The sequence below is a fragment of the Sparus aurata genome, chromosome 3 (genome assembly GCF_900880675.1).
Source record: "Sparus aurata chromosome 3, fSpaAur1.1, whole genome shotgun sequence".
Lineage (NCBI taxonomy): Eukaryota > Metazoa > Chordata > Actinopteri > Spariformes > Sparidae > Sparus > Sparus aurata.
Window position 1 is genome coordinate 20,738,420 of NC_044189.1, and position 18,984 is coordinate 20,757,403.

At 41.2% G+C, this 18,984-nt stretch overlaps 3 protein-coding genes across 7 annotated transcripts; 2 read left to right on the forward strand and 1 right to left on the reverse strand.

The window, feature by feature from the left end:
• Nucleotides 1-533: 533 nt before the first annotated feature.
• fam221a (family with sequence similarity 221 member A) lies at nt 534-5,405 on the reverse strand. Of its 3 annotated transcripts, XM_030412856.1 has the most exons (7): nt 4,761-5,049; nt 4,171-4,344; nt 3,904-4,094; nt 3,733-3,806; nt 3,496-3,628; nt 1,722-1,847; nt 534-678 (listed from the first exon to the last, which is right to left on the reverse strand). In XM_030412856.1, the coding sequence occupies exons 1-6, from the start codon at nt 4,829-4,831 to the stop codon at nt 1,756-1,758; spliced, it is 735 nt and encodes a 244-aa protein (XP_030268716.1). In that variant the 5' UTR covers nt 4,832-5,049; the 3' UTR covers nt 534-678; nt 1,722-1,755. The 3 variants fall into 3 exon arrangements, with proteins under 3 accessions (XP_030268716.1, XP_030268717.1, XP_030268715.1); XM_030412857.1 differs by lacking the exons at nt 534-678; nt 4,761-5,049 and adding an exon at nt 5,271-5,405 and having other exon boundaries at nt 1,648-1,847; XM_030412855.1 differs by lacking the exon at nt 534-678 and having other exon boundaries at nt 1,648-1,847; nt 4,761-5,048.
• ccdc126 (coiled-coil domain containing 126) lies at nt 5,319-10,069 on the forward strand. Of its 2 annotated transcripts, XM_030412859.1 has the most exons (4): nt 5,396-5,533; nt 6,932-7,088; nt 7,626-8,320; nt 8,469-10,069. In XM_030412859.1, exons 3-4 carry the CDS (start codon nt 8,083-8,085, stop codon nt 8,708-8,710), a joined length of 480 nt encoding a protein of 159 aa, XP_030268719.1. In that variant the 5' UTR covers nt 5,396-5,533; nt 6,932-7,088; nt 7,626-8,082; the 3' UTR covers nt 8,711-10,069. The 2 variants fall into 2 exon arrangements, with proteins under 2 accessions (XP_030268718.1, XP_030268719.1); XM_030412858.1 differs by lacking the exon at nt 6,932-7,088 and having other exon boundaries at nt 5,319-5,533.
• Nucleotides 10,070-11,125: 1,056 nt separating this feature from the next.
• On the forward strand, nt 11,126-18,821 carry tra2a (transformer 2 alpha homolog). Of its 2 annotated transcripts, none has more exons than XM_030412273.1 (9): nt 11,126-11,297; nt 13,855-13,988; nt 14,172-14,337; nt 14,939-14,992; nt 16,048-16,236; nt 17,201-17,316; nt 17,683-17,856; nt 17,943-18,013; nt 18,183-18,821. In XM_030412273.1, the coding sequence occupies exons 1-9, from the start codon at nt 11,262-11,264 to the stop codon at nt 18,191-18,193; spliced, it is 951 nt and encodes a 316-aa protein (XP_030268133.1). In that variant the 5' UTR covers nt 11,126-11,261; the 3' UTR covers nt 18,194-18,821. The 2 variants fall into 2 exon arrangements, with proteins under 2 accessions (XP_030268133.1, XP_030268132.1); XM_030412272.1 differs by having other exon boundaries at nt 11,128-11,297; nt 17,683-17,862.
• Nucleotides 18,822-18,984: the final 163 nt, after the last annotated feature.

Genomic DNA, 18,984 nt, shown 5'->3' on the forward strand with positions numbered 1-18,984 from the left:
TGTGGGGAAATTAGGGAAGTGTGTTGTTCGTCTCCACACACTGACTTGACTGTGTGCTTACCGTAACTGTCACCAGGGTAATTAAATGTTTCCTTGCACACTAATTGCCAATTTAATCTTCTGTGCTCCTCTGCCGTTTTGTAGTGGCGGATCTGTCAGTCAAACTGGGCGTGGTTCCCATGGGGATAAGGGAAGAGTAGTAGTCATTCGCTTCAACGGATGGTCAAAGTAAATTACCTGTGGCCCCCTAAACTAGGGTTGCTATGGAGAGCCAATTACCCTTAATTGTAATTATGCCTCACTAATGTGCCAGGTCTTTACCTTGAATAAATTGGGCGTTCCTCTGTGAGAGAAAAATGTCCACGAATGAGCAGTGGAAACAGATCAAACGTTTCTTTTAAAGGATTCTTGATTCTAGCAGTCAACAGTACTCTTCTGGGTAGCAAAGGGAAACATGATTGATTTAAAGCTTGTGTATAGATGTGATGTGTGTGCATCTTGTTGCAATGTGATACCATGGTCACTGCAGATACACACTGAATCTAAAGTGTCAGCTTTCAGATGGGATCCCTTCTACTCGCTACCTCTTCTGCACTCGGCTGCGAAGACCCAGGTGCATACATGCCGTCCTTCATGCGTAGTCCTACTTCACTCCTTCAAGACCACCTGATCAGCTTCCTGACACACACACACACACACACACACACACACACACACCAGGTTCCCTCAGGTGATGCTTTCATTACGACAGAGGCAACTTGAGATGCACTGTCCAGCCCCCGTGTAGATGCTGATCCAGTCTGACTTTCCATCCTCGCAGTAGAAACATCTGAGTGGGAGTGAATCCTCATTTAGATTCCCACTAATTTTATTTCTCAGTTAAAGATGCTTAAAAGTGGGCCGCCGATGGAGAAAACATGACATGCTTCAATCTCTATTCACTGCCTGGATTAAATCAGCTCTCATCACCGCTGATCTGCCGTGAGGAATGGGATTAATCAATCGGAGACAGTACATCTATCTGCAAATTAAAGAAGCCGCTCATCACTGAACACTGCTGTTATTTTGGTGACATGCTGAGTGGGCGTTGTTCTCTTGATAAAGAAAATCAATCATATAAACCTCAGATATATACTGACCAGTTTATAGAGCGTGTATCAAGAGGGAAATATGAGGCTATAAAACAGCCATAAATAAAAGTGAGTCTGGGTTGAATTGGGTATTAAATATGACTGTGAGGTATTTTATAGTAGCGCTGATTGAGTGCTTAGATACAGGCGTGACTTTATGGACTCTTAACCATGCTTTACTTCTAAATGTGGTAAATCCACCATCACTGCATTGACTGTATGTATTCAAATGCTTCCAGGCTCTGTCATACTGATTTGTTCAGAGAATATCTTATAAATTAGCGACAAACTGTGTGAAATTGTATAATCTGGATCAACTTAATAAAGCTGCCAACGCAGTCCCACACTCAAAACCTCTGATCAGATCAATATGATGTCAGTTAATTGTTAATTTGTGAGGTGGGATGTAATCACTACTGCTGCTGACAGCTGATTATACAGAAGTGTCACGACACTGAAGAAAAAGACAGATACTGATTCATATTTTAAATGTTTAACAATGAAAATGTCATCAAGCTTTTGACAAGATTAAAGATTTTATTTGATGAATGTGAATTGTCCGATATGTAACAGGCAGTGTGACAGACGGACCTTGAGGAGCATCTCTAAGTCTTCTCTCTCTCTCTCACAAAAAATAAGAGCTGGAAGCTTCCGGAGATGCTCCTCTGATCCCTGACGCTGTGCATCTCTGCTGGCAGCCATCTTCTCTGTCTTGATCTGAAAAAGATGCGGCAGAGATTATGAAAAACAAATGTGACGGCCCCAGCAGTGGATGCTGTGACCTCACAGGTACAGAACTTATTTATAACCTATGTAGGGTGCATTAACTATAGCAGGATCTGAAGAACAGATGGTGTTAAAGGACAAATATTCTGCTTTTTCATTTTGTCCTTTCCTTCAGTGTGTTAGAGGCTCTTGTGCATGCAAACCATCTTGAAAGTTAAAAAGGTTGATGTGCGCACCAACAGACACTGCTCCTGAAATGCCTCGTCAGTAGTCTCGCCTTTAATTCTGTGACTTTGTGACATCAAACTACTTCACCGTGTCACACTTAGTGTGTATGTAGACCTGGTTAGTTAAGCTAGTTTAGCACAGCTGCTTTGTTGTTGTTGTTAGGGGTGATGGGACAGCTGATGACCAATCAGAGGGGACTAGATAATTGGGATGGGGGCCTTAAAGAGACAGGAGCTAAAAGGTGCATTTCTCACAGAGAGGGAATACAGGGACTCAGCACTGGACAGCATGAGAAAACTATTGTGTTTTTGAGTATTAAAGCATGAAAACATATCCTACTACTAACCAAAATAAAACAGTGAACCTGACAATGGGCAACTAAAATGTATATTTGATGGAATGCATTCATCTGCTATCATATTCATGGTTATGAATAATATTGTTTCTAATTAAGGAAAAAACATATATAGAGGGAAACTTTAAAGGGAAAGTTATTATGGCTCCATACAATCAGAAGTTCTTCTGTACAGTATTAACACGTGTGATCTTAAAGATTTCAAACACTAAACTCTCCACCGTGTGCAAAGTAAATGCTACATTTTGAAGTAATCAGTCAGCAGCTTATTAAACCATACATAATTCACCACTCATAAATGGATTAAAATATGTAATTGATGTTGCATGTTCAATCATTCATAATGTTTCAACCGTGGAAAGGCAGCAAAGAGGGGGAGGTGAAAAAGAGGCTTCTGAAAAGCTACAGAAAACATCATTTCTATGATCTGATTTGCAAACTTAACTTGGCATATTGTTCTTCATGTGGTTCGTTAGAACCAAACATATCTATTACACTGAATAAATGAAGTTATGATGCATGTCAGTTAAGCAGCTCTCTGTAAGAAATAGAGCCATCTCCATAATGGACAGACGTCTCAAAAGGAATTAATCTCACAATTAATCTCGCAACAACATGAAACAGGTGAGTTTATGTATCTTTCAGAACTCTACTCCAAATGTAGAGTAGGCAAATCAATGTGATGATGAATTCTAAGATGTACACATGCTGTGTTACTTTACACTTTTGACCTGAGCAAATCCCCGTGCAGACTTGGTTATTCAATACTGCTGCTGCGCTGCTCTTTGCTGCCCTCACATGCCCCTCGAAGGAACTTCCTTCACCTTCAACGCAGTGCATGCACACACACCTCAACAAAGGCTGGATCACCAAAACAGTGACTCCATTAATCAAAGAATGCCTGAGCTGAAAAATGGTTGGTGCTTGTTCCTGCTGGAGCTCATGTTGCCCCACGTGACCCTAAAAGTGAATGGACCCATGTATGCATACAGCATTCACACATTTAAAGATAACAAATAAATTGTAATATATTAAAGTCACATATCTTGTGCTCACCTGAGCTACTGGCCTCCAAAGCCAGGTAACCATCCAGCAAGGAGCTGAACCCTGTCAGCCCCCCCATGGCTGCATAAGGGACGTCTCTGCCTGTGGGCCGACCTCGAGCCTCTCGCTCTACTTTTGTCTCAACCTGTCATAAAAATTAAGTATTTTAAGGTCAGTGCAACTTCATGGCTGTGATTAAATGACAGCAATATTCTAACACCAGGGAACCTGATGTTTTACTCTACTCACCAGGGTCTGGTGTGCAGAGCTGGGCTGGCCACACCCACAGGTAAAGGGACTCTGGAACCCAGAACAGAAACTACCTGAAAGATGAGTTATGAGGAAAAAGGTACCTGAACATCATCTTGAACATTTACTGTATGTATCAGCCCATGGTATGGTGCTATAGATAAAACTCACACTTTTTGCAGAAGTGTCCAGCAGCTTCACTGTGATCCTGAGGCAGGTGTTTACACCTGCAGCGGACAGGGTTTGGCCCAATCCTGGAAACATACTCATAGGCAGGACAGTGACATCCTCTGACTCGGCATGGCAGTGCGAGGGGTCTCTCAGAGGGAACCACTTCAAAGTCAGTCTTGTGTTGTTTGTACCTGGACAACATGACATTACTTACTGGAGTGTATGCGAGAAACTTGTCTGATTTTATGTGATTATTCGATGTGCTACCTATGTGTGCAGAAGCACTGTGTCTCTGGACCGATGAGTTTGCAGTCGATAGCTCCTGGCACCCCAAAACTCACATACAGCCTGTTTTTCACCCGTAGAGGGAGCACCTTCCTCTTGTACTCCTCATATTGCTCTGGAGTGAAAAGTCTTCCTCCATCATCATCACCAACAATCCTCGAAACAAACCAGCAAAAATTAAAAATAACAGGAAAGATTCTTACTGACTCCATAACTTATCTATGCTCTAAAATGTGCTAACCATCATATCAAGACAGGGTTATTATAGATAGATAGATAGATAGATAGATAGATAGATAGGAAACAGTGAAGTAAAATATACAATAAAATGCTTAAGTCGTTCTGAAATAAAATAAAATATAATGCTGAGGTGACGTGGAGTAAATGTAAGTGGAAACACAAGGTACAAGAGAATAAGGTGTAGATTTATTTATCATTACAACATCTGTATTGTACTTTAGCCGTTACACCAGTGCCTGTGTAAGCCGGTTAGCATTAACTTAGCTTTAAATGCTACATGCTGGTTGCTTGCCAGAGATGAGCTGACATTACAGTTAAACGTTGATACAAACCTTCTGTACTCCGAGTATTCGTCCACTGCTTGTAAAGCCGATTTATCAACACAGATTCTCTCCATTTTCATAAAATATAAAAGTTGTCTAACACAGCAAACAACCACTCTTTACCAGCAGCTTTGAGGTTGCTATGGAAATGGTTGTAGACGTCCCTCCAACGGTCACAAGGTGAACTACACACACAACAAAAATTGAGCTAGCTAGCATGAACATTAGCAGCTATGTAGCTTAGCCAAAATTGGTTCCACAAACTTTTACTTGCTAATGTTTCGTGAGCGCCAAATAAATTGTCTTTATTGATTAAATTAAAGTTGACTCACTAAAAGTTAACAGTTAATCTGGTCGTCATTTCACTTCTGATATAACGTTATCCCCTTTTATGCTAAATCGAAAGAAAACGGGGCAGTTGAACTACACTTCCCATAATGCCGTGGCCGTGACGCACACACTAGACGTTCAAGGGAACCATGACAGTCAGCACAATTGCATGCTTGGAATTTTAGCTACCGACTTTCGCTCTCCGAGACCGTGTAGCATGAAGGCGACATGAGCGCCACAGTGAGCAGTCAGACCAACGTGAAGCTCGGCGGCTCACTCCTGTGAGGCGGACAGCGGGCTGCTGGAGATATCCACCCCGGGAGCAGCATCGACAGCCCGCGGATGCCAAACAACAAGCATCATTCAGTGTCAGCCAGAGGTAGCAGCTGGAGCTCAACGGGCGCCGCGTCCCTGCTTCTCCGGGGCTCGTTATTCCTGCTTCAACCATCGAGGTAGATTCACATACAACTCACTGGGGGTTAGGGTTAGTGATGGTGATGGTATTTACTATATTTGCAGATTTTGCTGTTTTGTTTACCGTCAAGTTTCAACGTCGTCGAACTAACATGTCGAGCTAACGGTTAACTGTTAGTGGAGTTGAACACAGCTTCAGCAGAGCTCGTGAGGCTGCTAACAGTTGTTTTAAAATGTTCGTTGAGTGTAAAAGTCTTTAAAATTAGTAATTGGTGCATCTCCTCTTGTCCTCAGTTGTTAGCTGACTTCTCATGTGCGTGTGTAACTTGACATTATAACAAGTTGAGTGTGTCCGTGTGGTTTGTAACTGCGCCCTGTGTGTGTGCAGCGTGACATCACATGAAACACCTCAGTCTTTATACCTTATTTAATATCCCTCCTCCACCCTGACATTATTGACCATCAGCCTCTCGTTTATGCTCCTCAGACCGGCTGATAAAGTCATCTGCTGAGCCCACAAGCTGGTTGGATCACATATGGCAGCTTCTGTGGTGAATAAACAACCTGGAGGTTAGATATTCAGACTGATCCCGTGTGCCTTATCACTGTCAATCATCCCATTAGTTACCCTATATTTAAACCGTCCTCTAAACAACTGGAACGATCTTTGTCTGGAGCCGTGGCCTGAGTGGTGTGCCTTTCCATACAACAATGACCAGGCCTGGTGAATAGCATGACATGTTAGAGTGTCTGAAAGCCAAAACTCTTCTGGCTGTCATCAAGTGCCAACACTCTGATTCAGTCAGATGGTTTGTATCTGCTGACAGACACATGAGGGCACAGAAAACAACATGAAGTCTCCATCGGGTTCTTAGTTTCTGTTTCTTCTGTCCTGGAGCTGCAGTAGCGCGTCTGTTATCATGTCAACTTCCACAGACAGTTTTAACTCCAGTCTTGAATATTATCTGCACTGGATTGTGCATTACAGTGCGTGTTTTGTGTTGTTTGTTGGTTGTTGTTGTCTTTTAAAAGTACAGCACTATGGTGAATGGTATTATTGAAGTTAATACGATTCTTATAATCTGAGGAAACAGAAAGCATACTAAGACATGGGTGTTGAGGATTTTGCATATTCAAGTTCAGAATGCCACAACGGTTTCAACACCTACATGGTGGGTAATTGAGCGTTCCTTTCTCACCCAGCTGTTACTTTCACAGTGACTTGAACATCTATATACATGATTGTATATATATATGATTTCTCTTTCCCCCCACTTTTTAAGTTCTTGCTGGCTGATAAATACTTGTACCCAGGTCATAGGAAGGGCATGTTTGTGTATGTGAATAGAGACTGGGAAGCATCACTAAACGGCTTCTGTTACCTTTCTTTTCATAATTAATTCCCTCAGTTACTGTCCCCTCTCTGACCTCAATAGGATGTGACACTCCCACACCTGAGAGAGAGAGAGCAAGCAGAGAATGAAGCTGGTGACAAAATTGTGAAAACCGAGAAACGAGTCGCCTAATTTCCCTCTGCATGTGCAGGGTGGTGCACTCCCTGGCTATTTGTCAGTCAAATAACCTTTTGTGAAGGTGAGATCAGAGAATGAATGCCCTCTCTGCCCCCCTATCTTGAGCTGCAAAGTGGGACCCATTAAATCTAAACAGGTAATTGGGTTTCTGGGCTAAGAAGGCTGAAAAAAATGTTTGTTGATGAGTGAGCTATTGTGCACCTCGACCCAAAGCCTGTCTTTAATAATAGCTAAATAGTTCAGGAAGCTGCTTTGATGTAGCCACCAATTCCCTGCCAAAAAATGATGAGGTGGAGTTTGTTCTTTCTCCAGCACATGCAGTGATGTTTGTGCGCCTATCGGAAAATCTTTGTGCAATCATCTAACCAGAAATCTTGGTATCTGTTATGACAGAAAACCACAATGCTTAACAAGGCCAGAGCAAATACCCTTGAAGTAGTTTTTGGTATACAGTAGAATGAAGTCACATTTTCCTATTTATGACATTGCAGAACTGCACAATGGAAATGTAGACAGAATAAAATAATCTTTAAAAACTGATACTGATAAATGTTTCTCATGTTTTTGTTCCTCTATTCTTTTCTCTCCATCATGGCAGCCCACAATGTCTGCAGACGCCCTGCCTGAATGCTCAGTCCGCCTTTGTTATTTGGAATCAAACATCTTACAACCAGAGCACCTCTCCAAACACCCCTGACTGCCGGTGTCTGTGGGCGTCAGCTTCCTTCTGTTTCCATTTCCTGGCCTCTGCTGTTGCTCAACTCTTTTTCACCATGATGCTTTGGTGGTGAGAAAAACATCTCCGCTGTATGGGCTTCAGGCAAACACACGTCCCACTGGAGTTATCTTGAGTGAGGCACTGAATCTGCGCCAGCTTTGTAGTGGACTTTGACCTCTGACTCCTCTGTGTTTACGGACAGCAGAAAATAGAATTTCCCTGCAGGAAATTAACAATCCCTCTTTCAAATTATTGGTATAACCACATCCAAGTGCAGACCTTCCGCCTCAGACCGTGGCCTCCCCAGCTCCTGTTCCACTTTGCCACCCGCAGTACCATGCTGGGTACACTCCTGCGGAGGAACATGTCTCAGAAGCTGAGTGTGCTGCTGCTGGTATTCGGCCTGGCGTGGGGACTCATGCTGCTGCGCTACACCGTGCAGCAGCCTCGCCACCAGAGCAGCGCCGAGCTACGTGAGCAGATCCTGGAGCTCAGCCGGCGATACGTCAAAGTCCTGACAGAGGAGAACCAGAATACACCAGGAGGGCCTCAGGGGACCTCCATGGCTGGTTATGGTAAGCATTTAAAAAGAAGTGAGGAATGCTTGGAGTTACTACATACTCTCTTTTCTGCACATTAAATAACTGCTGTATAAACAGTAGTTGTGTTATAGTTGTGAGGCATACTTGAGCATTGATTTGTTTTTTTTCCCTTTGCTCACAGCTGATCTGAAGAGGACTATAGCTGTGTTACTGGATGACATTTTGACAAGGCTGGTCAAACTGGAGGGCAAAATCGAGTTGGTAGCAAATACCTCGTCCACTAACACCTCCCACACAGCAGGGGGCGTCCTTGCCTCTGCCACCGCTGCCCTACAGAAATCCTCAAAACAGGAGACACCTGGCAGCCACCCGGGGACATCACGCCTTCACCCACATGTCCCTTATAGGCCTCGGCCATATTAAGGAGCGTTGTCTAGACAGATGAACTGATTTAATTTGAGCACATCACACTGTTCCAGCATTTATCCCTGATGTAACAACATCAGACAAAGAGAAAAAGCAATAGTGAGACTAATGGACATCCAGAGACTCGGGGTGCTTCTCAGAAATGTTCAGCCTATTCAGAGGAGAAGAAAGACTTCTTTACGCTCTGTCTCGTCATATGCTGATATTTATTTATTTTTTACCAAGACTATCCAGCACATTGATTTATATTTAATTTGTTGATTTTATTTGGCTTAAATTTTTGCATTTTTTTTAAATACATTTGAATCTTGTGACTGTTAAAGCTAATGCAGAGAGTTGTAAACACTCTTTTGACTGAACTTGATTCTCATACACACTCTCATAAGCTCCTGTCTACATATTGTAAACTATTTTACAATACTGCTTCAACATATCAAAATGCTGAAATTAATAGTAGTAGTTTATAGTTAGGACAACTTATATAGCTGTGTAGCTAATAGCTACATATCAGTCTTTAGCTTGTTCACTTGCTAAATACTGTCCTGAAAAAGATTCTAATTTTAGCGTACACATATAGTCTTAAGGAAAATTAAACTGTATAGTTCACCGGTAAGAGATAATCCAAAGAATGTTACTTGCACTCCATCTGAAGGGTGTATAAATGTGTCCACAATTGCTGAGATTTATGCAGAATATGACGGGGTGATGCCTATTTGTCGCTGTTAACATGAGCGTGTGCTTTGTCATGGTTCCATGGTGTCTAGAGATGTTTTTTGAGTGTGGAACAGATTGAATGTACTGTGTAGTCAGTCTTTAGCCCTTTATTGCTGTTAAGATGACTGACATACTGCTTACACATGTTCAGGGTTCATGTTGCACTGTGACTCTATAGAGATTTTCTAAAAATACTGGGCGTTGACTTTTAGGATACTTTAGGGGGATGGACGTCAGGCGCAGGAATATTCATTCTTCCAGTCTTTCTGCAGGTCCTGAGTGTCGTTTCGATTATAGCAAGAAACACCCTGTCCTGCCCAGAGGAAGAAGATCTGTAATCTGCTCATCATGAGGCTCATTGACAAGATGACTGTTTGGAGCAAAAAATGTTGGCAATATTGGGATTTAATGAGACTAAGTCAATGTGGGATGCATGGTAAAGTACGAGGCAAAGAAGTGCCTCTGAATGATGCTATACTGAACTATTGATCTGTGGTTTGACTGTGTCTACACTGAGTGGTGCCATAAAATGTACTTTGCTTCATAATGCTAAAGTAGAAACGATGGCAAGCTGGCCAGTTGCTGTGAGATAGCTTTACTAATAAATGGAGGAAGAAGGATTTTCTCCCTTATTGAAGTCAATTTTGTCCACTTAATTCCTACACATTAACATGAACATGTCATTTAGGAGGTCTTGGCTTTGACATCACAAGACAATAAACCCGTTTTATTTGTTTCTATCCAAATATTCAGTTAGTGGTTCCTAACGATTTGTTTTTGCACAAGTGAAGAATGAAGATTAGTTTTTGGTTGTTTTAGTAATCCCACTGCAGAAATGTGTACTTGTATTAAAACCTACCAGCTGAAAAATGTCTTGACAGGAACAGAGTGGAAAGATACAATTAATGTTAAGTTGCATAAGTAGTCAAGGTTTTACTGAAATCAAAATATTACCAAGGAGCAAGAATCTTCAATTATTTGATAAAGCTAAAATGTGACAAAACATCCGTATAATGAAGCACGGATCAATCACATCTGTAAATCTTGTTCTCCGGATGTAAGAAAACACAGAATGTCACATCATCAAGGGTTTAATCGTTTTTTCAGTGGAAATGAAACTTGTGATAAAAGAAATCGCAGTTTCAATACCTGTCAAAATAATAGCAATATCATTGTATGACTATATCGTTCAGCCCTAATTTGATTATTTCTCCTTGCTGTCAGGATATACATGGATTGATGAATACAGATATGGATGTTAAAAATGGAATTTGCCATCTGTTAAGAATATGATCCATCCCGCATACTAAGTTACCTAGCAGTATATAGAGTGGTTAAAATTAGCCCCATCTCACACAGCTTTAACCATCTAAAGGCTGCCTACAGAATAATAATCCATTTAATATCATGTCAATAACCTTTATAGGAAAGCTGTAACCCTAAAGAGAGGCGTTCTCCATGATGTGAGCAGTAGTTTTAGTTTAAAATCATTTGAATGCAGTATGGGATTTATTTGTTTGTTGTGGCGCTGTTTTAATTTAAATGTCTGAATCCTCCTCCTCCTCTTCTTCTTCCTCCTCCTCTTCCTCCTGCTGGACTCTCGCATTGATAAAGTTTCAGGATGTTGTGAGACGTTCACGTACGCCAAGTCTCTGCACGAGGGGGGGCGTGGGAGACAAGACGGGACGTGACGTCACACTCTGCAGTACATAAACATACCAACCGCCTCACGCGCCATCTTCTAGTTAGCAGCCGGCCAGAATAAAACAGTGTGCAGAACCTCGGTGCTGCTCATTTCTGTCCAAATACTCGGTTGTATTAGCTATACTGAACAATGAGTGACATTGAGGATGGAAACTATGAAGGGCGGGTAAGTAGTTAGTCGAACCGTGTCCGTTACCTGTCCCTTTCTTCCTGTTCCTTCTGTGTGGCTGCCGTTAGGGAACACTGTAGGCAACTTAACCGCTAACGCTAGCTAATGTTACGGCTACATCCGAGACAACGCTAAGTTAAGCGCGTCACGTCGACGTTAGCTTCACTTGTTCTGTTGGCGGACGTGTTCGAGAGGCAGATGAATGTTTTGGTCGAGCCTCCAGCCAGCAATGTTCGCATAAGAGTTCTGTAACGTTACACGACGGCGCTGAAGTTAGCTCTGTAATCGACAGTTAAGGGGAAAGTTAAGGGGGACTTAATCTACAGCAGTAAAGGACACATCCTCCATTTTTGTTATTCTCACTGATAGTGAAAGCATGTTAGACATGTTGGTGAGAACCTTCCTGCAGTCTGAGACTCATTTCCATAGACTTTTGTTCTACTTACTTAATCGAGAAAGGCAGATTTTACTGCTTTTTTGTTCCATATCAAGTCCATTTTGGACTGATCCAGAACTAAACCCACTGTACTTTGACTTGCTAAATCTGGACTATACTATCACAGAGAGGTAAAATATGATAAGACGCATGTTCAGACTTGTTAAACTCTTATCTTATTTGTGGAAATGTTGTAAAAGCGTATTTCACTGCTTCTTTAACATTTAAACTACAGGTCTTTATAACCCATTGTAGACTGGACACATTTGGACTTGTTTATCCCAGAGAAGCCTAGAAGATGTTCAGAAATCCAGATTGGTGTAACATTTATTGTATGTGTGAGAATGGAAAAAGGAGGATTTCACTAGGTAGGCCTCATTGGGCCATGTCCAGACCAATAACTGCGCTGAGAAAATCTACCCCGTAGTCGATCAGTCCAAGTATAGGAGTTTGATCTCCTGTTCCAATGTTAAAAATCTAAAACAAGTCTCACACAGACACTAAAAGAAAAAACAACAACAAAGCAATTAAATCTGCCTTTCTTCCCTTTCATAAGGGATTCATAATTATGAAACTGTTCTGAAGAGTCTCTGGCTAATATATTCTTGATCTAACTATCTTATAATGTCACTTAGAATTTCTTTGTTCACGTGAAAATAAATCTAATTCCAACTGCTTAGTAGTTTTTGATCTGGACCTGGTCTAATTTGGTCTACGTGTGGCTAAAAGGCATTGAAATCTCCCTTTGTGTGTTTTCATAAATGTTTCACAGTTGTGGTGGCTTTCAGGACCGCCTTAATAATTTACCTAAAACGTTTAACATGCTCCCACACAAATAAACCTCGGATGATCGGTCGACAAGCACTTTCAGTTTTCCCTTAACGTTCCCTTTAAGTGCCGAGTCGGAAGCTACAAATCAGAAACCAACTTCAGCTTCAGTTCGCGCTGTGTTCGCTTTAATCAGGCTCCTGCCAGCAGCTAGCTCTGAAAGCACACGACTTTTTCCCTTGAAATGCGCTAATTGGCCATTTTTTTCGTTGTCAGATGAATATTTTACACTTTACTCATTCGTGTATGAATTTTGTTACGTGCTGTGTACAACATTTGTGTATCGTCCTTTTGTGCAGATGGCTGTGATACTGCTGCAGCCATTGTTGCACTTTGGCAGCCTGAGTATTTGTTTTAGCTCATCTGGCACATCATTATATAGAAGGAAACTTTAGTCCTAAGCCTCTCTTCCTTCCCTGCTTTCACGCTCTTATTTAGCTAATTGAAATTTTGATACAACATACAGCTAAACTTGTAACAATGTAGCTTAGATTGTTGTAACTTTGCTAATTTGTGTAATTGTATACTGCATTTATTGTTCCTTTTTAAAAAAAAATTCTAAATATTCTCCTTTTCATAAACCTATGATATTAATTTTTATTGAATGTTCTTTTTTCATTAAGGTTATTGATCGTGAAGGATTTGAAGAGTTTTATCCAAGAATGATGAAGAAAAATTTCAAGATAAAAGAAGGCTAATGAAAACATGTACAGAGCAGAACATAGAAGTGGAAAGGGAGGTGATGTGACGGAAGAATGGTGTCAGATAGACGCGCTTGCAGTGTAATGGCTAAAATGAAACTGGTGTCAGTTTGGGTGAAGAGAGAAAAACAGACCTGGAATCAGAAAATGAGAAAACTGAAAAAAGAAGAACGAAGAAGGATAGAAACCCTGAGAGAAGGGAGTAGCGTGTAAAGAATCTGGAAGAATGAATGTGTCCCTAGGTTAAGTAAATACACTGTTCATGTCACACATGTCTTTTCTTTACCATGCTCCCTTTTATGTAACATGAAAATGCATGTTTTTATTTTTTCCCTTGATGGCCCAGGTGGACATGGAAATAAACCTGTCATGTACTTTTGACTTGTATGCTTAATAACGGCCACACTGTGAACCAAAGATTGATGTATTGAAGTAATAAGATTACTAACCCTTTCCTCCACAGTATATAAGCTGTGCATTTTAGACAGGTGTACTGTATGTGTCCAACATACCCACTATTATTTTTCTGTATAAAGAAATAAATGTGTGCGTCCATGAGAAAGTTGTTAACATGCTGCTGTGGCAATAGGGGTCACGCTCCCCATCTAAATCGGATCGTGGGAGTCCAGCTCGGGTCAGGTCGGAGAGCAGGTCCGGCACCCCGAGCCCAACCCGGGCCGCCAAACGCTCCGAGTCCAGATCCCGCTCTCGGTCAAAATCTAGGTATGTTGGCATTTTATAAAAGCATTTTTCATAATGTGATCACATCATTGAATAAATAAATGCTCATTATGAACTGATATGTCATATATGACTGGATGCCTCCCCTTCCTTCTCTCTTGTGTCTATTATTTTCTCATCCGTCGGTTACCAGTAAGTTAAATTCTTCTACTGCATCCTTTTTAGGTCTCGTTCAAGGCGGCACTCAAACCGCCGCTATAGCCGCTCACGCTCTCGGTCCTATTCCCACCGGAGGAAGTCCCGCTCTCGTTCCTACAGCCAAGAATACCGCCGCAGGAGGAGCCAGAGTACTTCCCCTGCATCAAACCGGCGCCGTCACACTGGCAGCAGGGTGAGTGTGATGATTGGATCGGAGGACATGGCAAAGCCCAATTAGCTGTAGGGGTGAACCAAAGGAAAGTTGAGCATGCACACACATTTTTAAAGAGTTTTGATATTACCGGTAATTTGGGAGGTTGGTTTATTGCACAGGTGAAAAAACTGTTTGTCATGTTCAAAATGTTTAGGGTAGCGAAGGAAGTCAAACCTGTAAGTGAATTTCACATGCAAGTAGACAGCCCTGGATTTAAAGATGCTACATGCTTATGAGACGATTCATAACAATTTCTGCTCCTTGTAACATCTTATTATTACAGTACTTTGTCTTTTGTTTAGACAGATCGAAGCAGCTATAGCAAGTAGAAAGACTTGAATGTGTTAAACACCATCTGTATACAATGTTTTGATATTGTTTTGAGTTGACGTTAACAATGTTGCAAGGGTTAGACAAATTTAGTAACACTTAAAGCTGACAGGAAGTTGATTTGTCCTTTTTATTTGTGAGGCGGTGTGTTGTTTCAGATTGTTGTTGTTAATGCCGTGGGAAACCACTTTGAAATGACATTTAATAACCCCTTTTTATTAACCTCCCCCTCCTCTCATTATATCAACAGAGCCATGACTTGACAAAAGAAGCATACAGTCATGGCGGTGATGCTGATGTTAGGGTATGTGGACCTTCTAACATATTGTGAAAAAGATCAATGTAATGTATTTGTGTGGGTCGAAGGTGCTGCCAGGTGTAGTGCTGGGTAAAGGGATGGAATATTCTAGTGGAAATCAAATAAAACTTGGGGCTTGTTTGCCACCAGTAACACATTACACAGATTTTGATATCTTAATCTGCATTGACTTGCACACAAATTGTAACACTGGCAAAGTGGGCATTAGCCAGCTAACAATGTTATCAATATTTAAATTAATGTATGTTCTATGTATTGCAGAAATATAATATGTGGATGATTTCAGATGTGCTTCTGTGCAGAATGATTATAATGTGCTGCATCTGTTTCATTATCCCAACTCCTAGATGGATAGATATGGATAAAATGATGCACTAGGTTTACTTCTGAAGTCAGTGTATTCTAAAACTTTCCTGTAACTTCCCATATGTTTTTTCCAAGGAAACCTTTTAAACTTTAATCAAACTGCTCAGAAAAACGGGAAGATCAAAAATATTTGAAAAGCTTCATTTCTCACAGTAAACTGATGTTGCAGAATAAATCAGGCAGATGCTCACAAAACAACAAGGTTTTCTTGCAGCACCATGTTCTCTCAGCAGTATTTATGTTGCACTGCTGCTTTAAGAGGTCCATGTCGTCATAAAAAGTAGGAATTAAGTGTGATTATCAAAGCAAGTGCAGGCAAATGTAACATATTTGTACAATGTATAATCGTACCAGGGGCATCTTTTTGAAACCTGTTTAAGGGGTTATTAAAGTCGTCATAGTTTACCCACTGAGCATTCACTGTTGGACTGGTAAAAGTGGAGATGCCTGGAGGGAACGGTTTAGGTACCACATTGTGAAAACTGAATGTACATGTAGATTAACCTTTTCTTGTGACTCAGTTGTAAGTACTTACTCATTGTGTGTAATGTTGATGGAGTGTCCACTGCATTTAACTGCCATACGCATCAAGCATACACCAAATCCAGTGTGTACAGATTTGTATGCGAAGCGTTAAATAGATCAACTCTTACCCGTACTGTTGACCCTTCCAGGCAAACCCTGACCCCAGCACATGTCTGGGGGTGTTCGGCTTGAGCCTGTACACCACAGAGCGAGACCTGAGGGAGGTGTTTTCGCGCTACGGTCCTCTGGCAGGGGTCAACGTAGTGTACGACCAGCGCACAGGGCGCTCCCGAGGCTTCGCTTTCGTTTACTTCGAGAGAATCGACGATTCCAAAGAGGTATGTGAAATGTTTGTTTGTGGTTTATTTTATTGGTCAGATGGCCAATGATGGTCTGTTCTGGTGCCAGAGACTGGTCTGTTTTCTGTCTTTTGATGTAGTTAATTGCTATCATCTGGTGTTTTAAGGGACAATTCCCTGCCAAATCAAAAAATATATATATATTTTCTTTTTACCTGTAGTGCCGTGTGTCCAATCAGATTGTTCTGGTGCATGTTTCAGAGTTTTGGAGGTATTGGCTGTACAGATGTCCCGAATTTTGACCTGGTTAGAAATCATGACCTGGTTAATTAACATAATCCACAGAGCTGCTTGTGAGCAGTTTCATGTAGGAACTGTTTCTTTTCTGCTCAACTATACCTGCCAAACCATGTCTCTGTGCAGAAGGAAGCATACATCTACTCATGGATATGAGTCATAACTTCCTGTAAGAGACATTTTTGTAGAGTTTGGTTTTTTTTGCACTTTGAATCAATCCATGTGCCATCTAGTTCCATTATAGTCAAGAGATGGCTGACAACTCTCACCAAAACAATCTAGATGGATACATGGCAGCACAGGTAAGAGGAACCAGGAGTGAACAGTACTTTCATAGTCGAATCTATTGCATTGACTTTTGCCCTTTTTTGAATCTTTTCGTTTTGATTAGTTTGCTTCAAGATATGTTTGATCCATAAATCTACAGGCACATGTGGTCATTATCAAGTACATTTTGTTTTTGTAGTACATGCAGGTTTGAAGGTCTCCTTCAGACACACACTTTGTTATTTGTGTGTGATAACACAAGTATACCACTAGGTGTCTGCCTTGCCACAAAGTCCCTGACTCTGTGGCCATGCATCTCATAGCAAGGGGTTACAGTGTGTGATGTAGGTGGGCCTTTGTGAAGTAAATCATGATAACCAAAAAGCTTACATTAGTCCGATAACATCTTCGGTCTTCTCCTGCCTCTTGTGCTCCTCAGGCAATGGAGCGAGCCAATGGCATGGAGCTGGACGGGAGGCGCATCAGAGTGGATTATTCCATTACCAAACGTCCCCATACCCCCACACCAGGAATCTACATGGGCCGACCTACTCAGTAAGTAACACTACTGTGAAATAATGCACATTGTTGTCCTTTTATTTATTTTTTTATACATAGAATCTTACTGTACTAAACAATTTATTAAGAAATGAAATGAAATTTTCCAACAGCTTATTAAAATTAAGTGTTTTCAATTATTTCTGGCCCATAAACCCTTCGTGAACACATGCACATGTGATGGTGTAACATTAATATGTAACAGAACTCCCTCAAATCCTTTTTGTAATCGAACGGTGCCTCCTTTCTTGAAACACGTGTGATTTGTAACAAGTTATATCAGTTTTGACGTGGTGTTGTGTTTTTTCAATAGATGAGATGTCTGGAAGTCACAGCTTTGTTTTTTTTTTTTCATTCCAACAGCAATGGTGGTGGCGGTGGTGGCGGTGGTGGCGGTGGTGGTGGGGGCGGCGGCGGCGGTGGTGGTGGTGGCGGCGGCGGTGGCGGCGGTAGCAGCAGCAGCAGGAGGGGAAGAGATTCGTACTATGACCGTGGTGGATATGACCGCTACGACAGATATGAGGAGTACGACTATAGGTATAGGTGAGTGATAATTTTCTAGTCCATTTCACACTTCTGTGTGGGAGAAAATGTCTGAACTTTTTTCTTTTGTCTCTTTGCAGTCGCAGGCGCTCTCCGTCACCCTACTACAGTCGATACAGGTCTCGCTCACGGTCTCGCTCCTACAGCCCACGTAAGTGTGAAGAGACATGCATACAATAGAAAGTCTGCATAACTGCATCCTTTGTATCATCTTAAGGAATGAATCCAGACTGCTGTTAGTGTGAATATTTAAACACGTTGATTTTTGTTAGTAATTTACTTACGACTGCACTAATGAGTGTCATATTTTCTTTTCGCAGGCCGATACTAAGTTCTTCCAACGTTCAGCTTCCCTTCCAATAACTGATGATTCATCAAGGTGTTTCTGAAGGGAACATTTTGAATTGGCATGTATTTATCAATAGAACTCTTCAGTTTGATATAGTTCCTGTTTACATGCAATAGATGTCTTAATTTTTAGAGGTTCTTATGCATTTGTGTGGAGTGTGAGCAAAGAACTCGGCTTCTACTGGTTGCTGTCGCTTCATTCTTGGACTCGCATCTTTTCTTCCCTCTTCATCTTCGGCAGCAAGAAGTGATGATTTATATGATTTATTGATTTATTGCATTTATCACTGTCCACGTGGTTCATGATGAGAAATAAAAACTGGGTTTTAGTTAATTAAGGTGACACTCGTGGTCTGTATTAAGGAAGTAAATCTAAGAATACAAGAGAAGACGACATAAATGTCAGTGTGAACTTGTGTTGGGTTTACCGGTAAGTAACAGATCATTTGGGATGTAAATAAGTGATCCCAGCAATCAGTGTTTGGTTCTCTGCTCACATTCAGAGTCACTCTTTTCTTTGAGTTTCTCCAGAGAGTTTTATTATCATGTATTACATTTTTTTTTAATTGTTGTTTCTTTGTATGGAAATACAAATATATGAAAACTCCAAAGTTTGTAATGCATTGTTCTGACTCAATATGCATGAAGTTTGAAGTTGAACTTCACTTGTACAGGTGGGAGGTAATACTTTAAGTTGAGTGGGTGAGGTGGGAAAACAAACTGGGAGAGTTTCGCAGAACAAGACCAGCGCCAAGATGTTGTGGATGATAAGTT

Bases quoted from the DNA above. Each gene is read 5' to 3' on its own strand.
- fam221a (XM_030412856.1), bottom strand. From the start codon at position 4,831: ATGAAAATGGAGAGAATCTGTGTTGATAAATCGGCTTTACAAGCAGTG. The intron at 3,629-3,732 runs GTGAGTAGAGTA...TTTTTATGACAG, and splicing joins GCTCTGCACACCAGACCCTG to GTTGAGACAAAAGTAGAGCG. The intron at 1,848-3,495 runs GTGAGCACAAGA...CATCTTTTTCAG, and splicing joins TTTGGAGGCCAGTAGCTCAG to ATCAAGACAGAGAAGATGGC.
- ccdc126 (XM_030412858.1), top strand. From the start codon at position 8,083: ATGCTGGGTACACTCCTGCGGAGGAACATGTCTCAGAAGCTGAGTGTG. The intron at 8,321-8,468 runs GTAAGCATTTAA...CTTTGCTCACAG, and splicing joins GACCTCCATGGCTGGTTATG to CTGATCTGAAGAGGACTATA.
- tra2a (XM_030412272.1), top strand. From the start codon at position 11,262: ATGAGTGACATTGAGGATGGAAACTATGAAGGGCGG. The intron at 11,298-13,854 runs GTAAGTAGTTAG...CTGTGGCAATAG, and splicing joins ATGGAAACTATGAAGGGCGG to GGGTCACGCTCCCCATCTAA. The intron at 17,317-17,682 runs GTAAGTAACACT...TCATTCCAACAG, and splicing joins TACATGGGCCGACCTACTCA to CAATGGTGGTGGCGGTGGTG.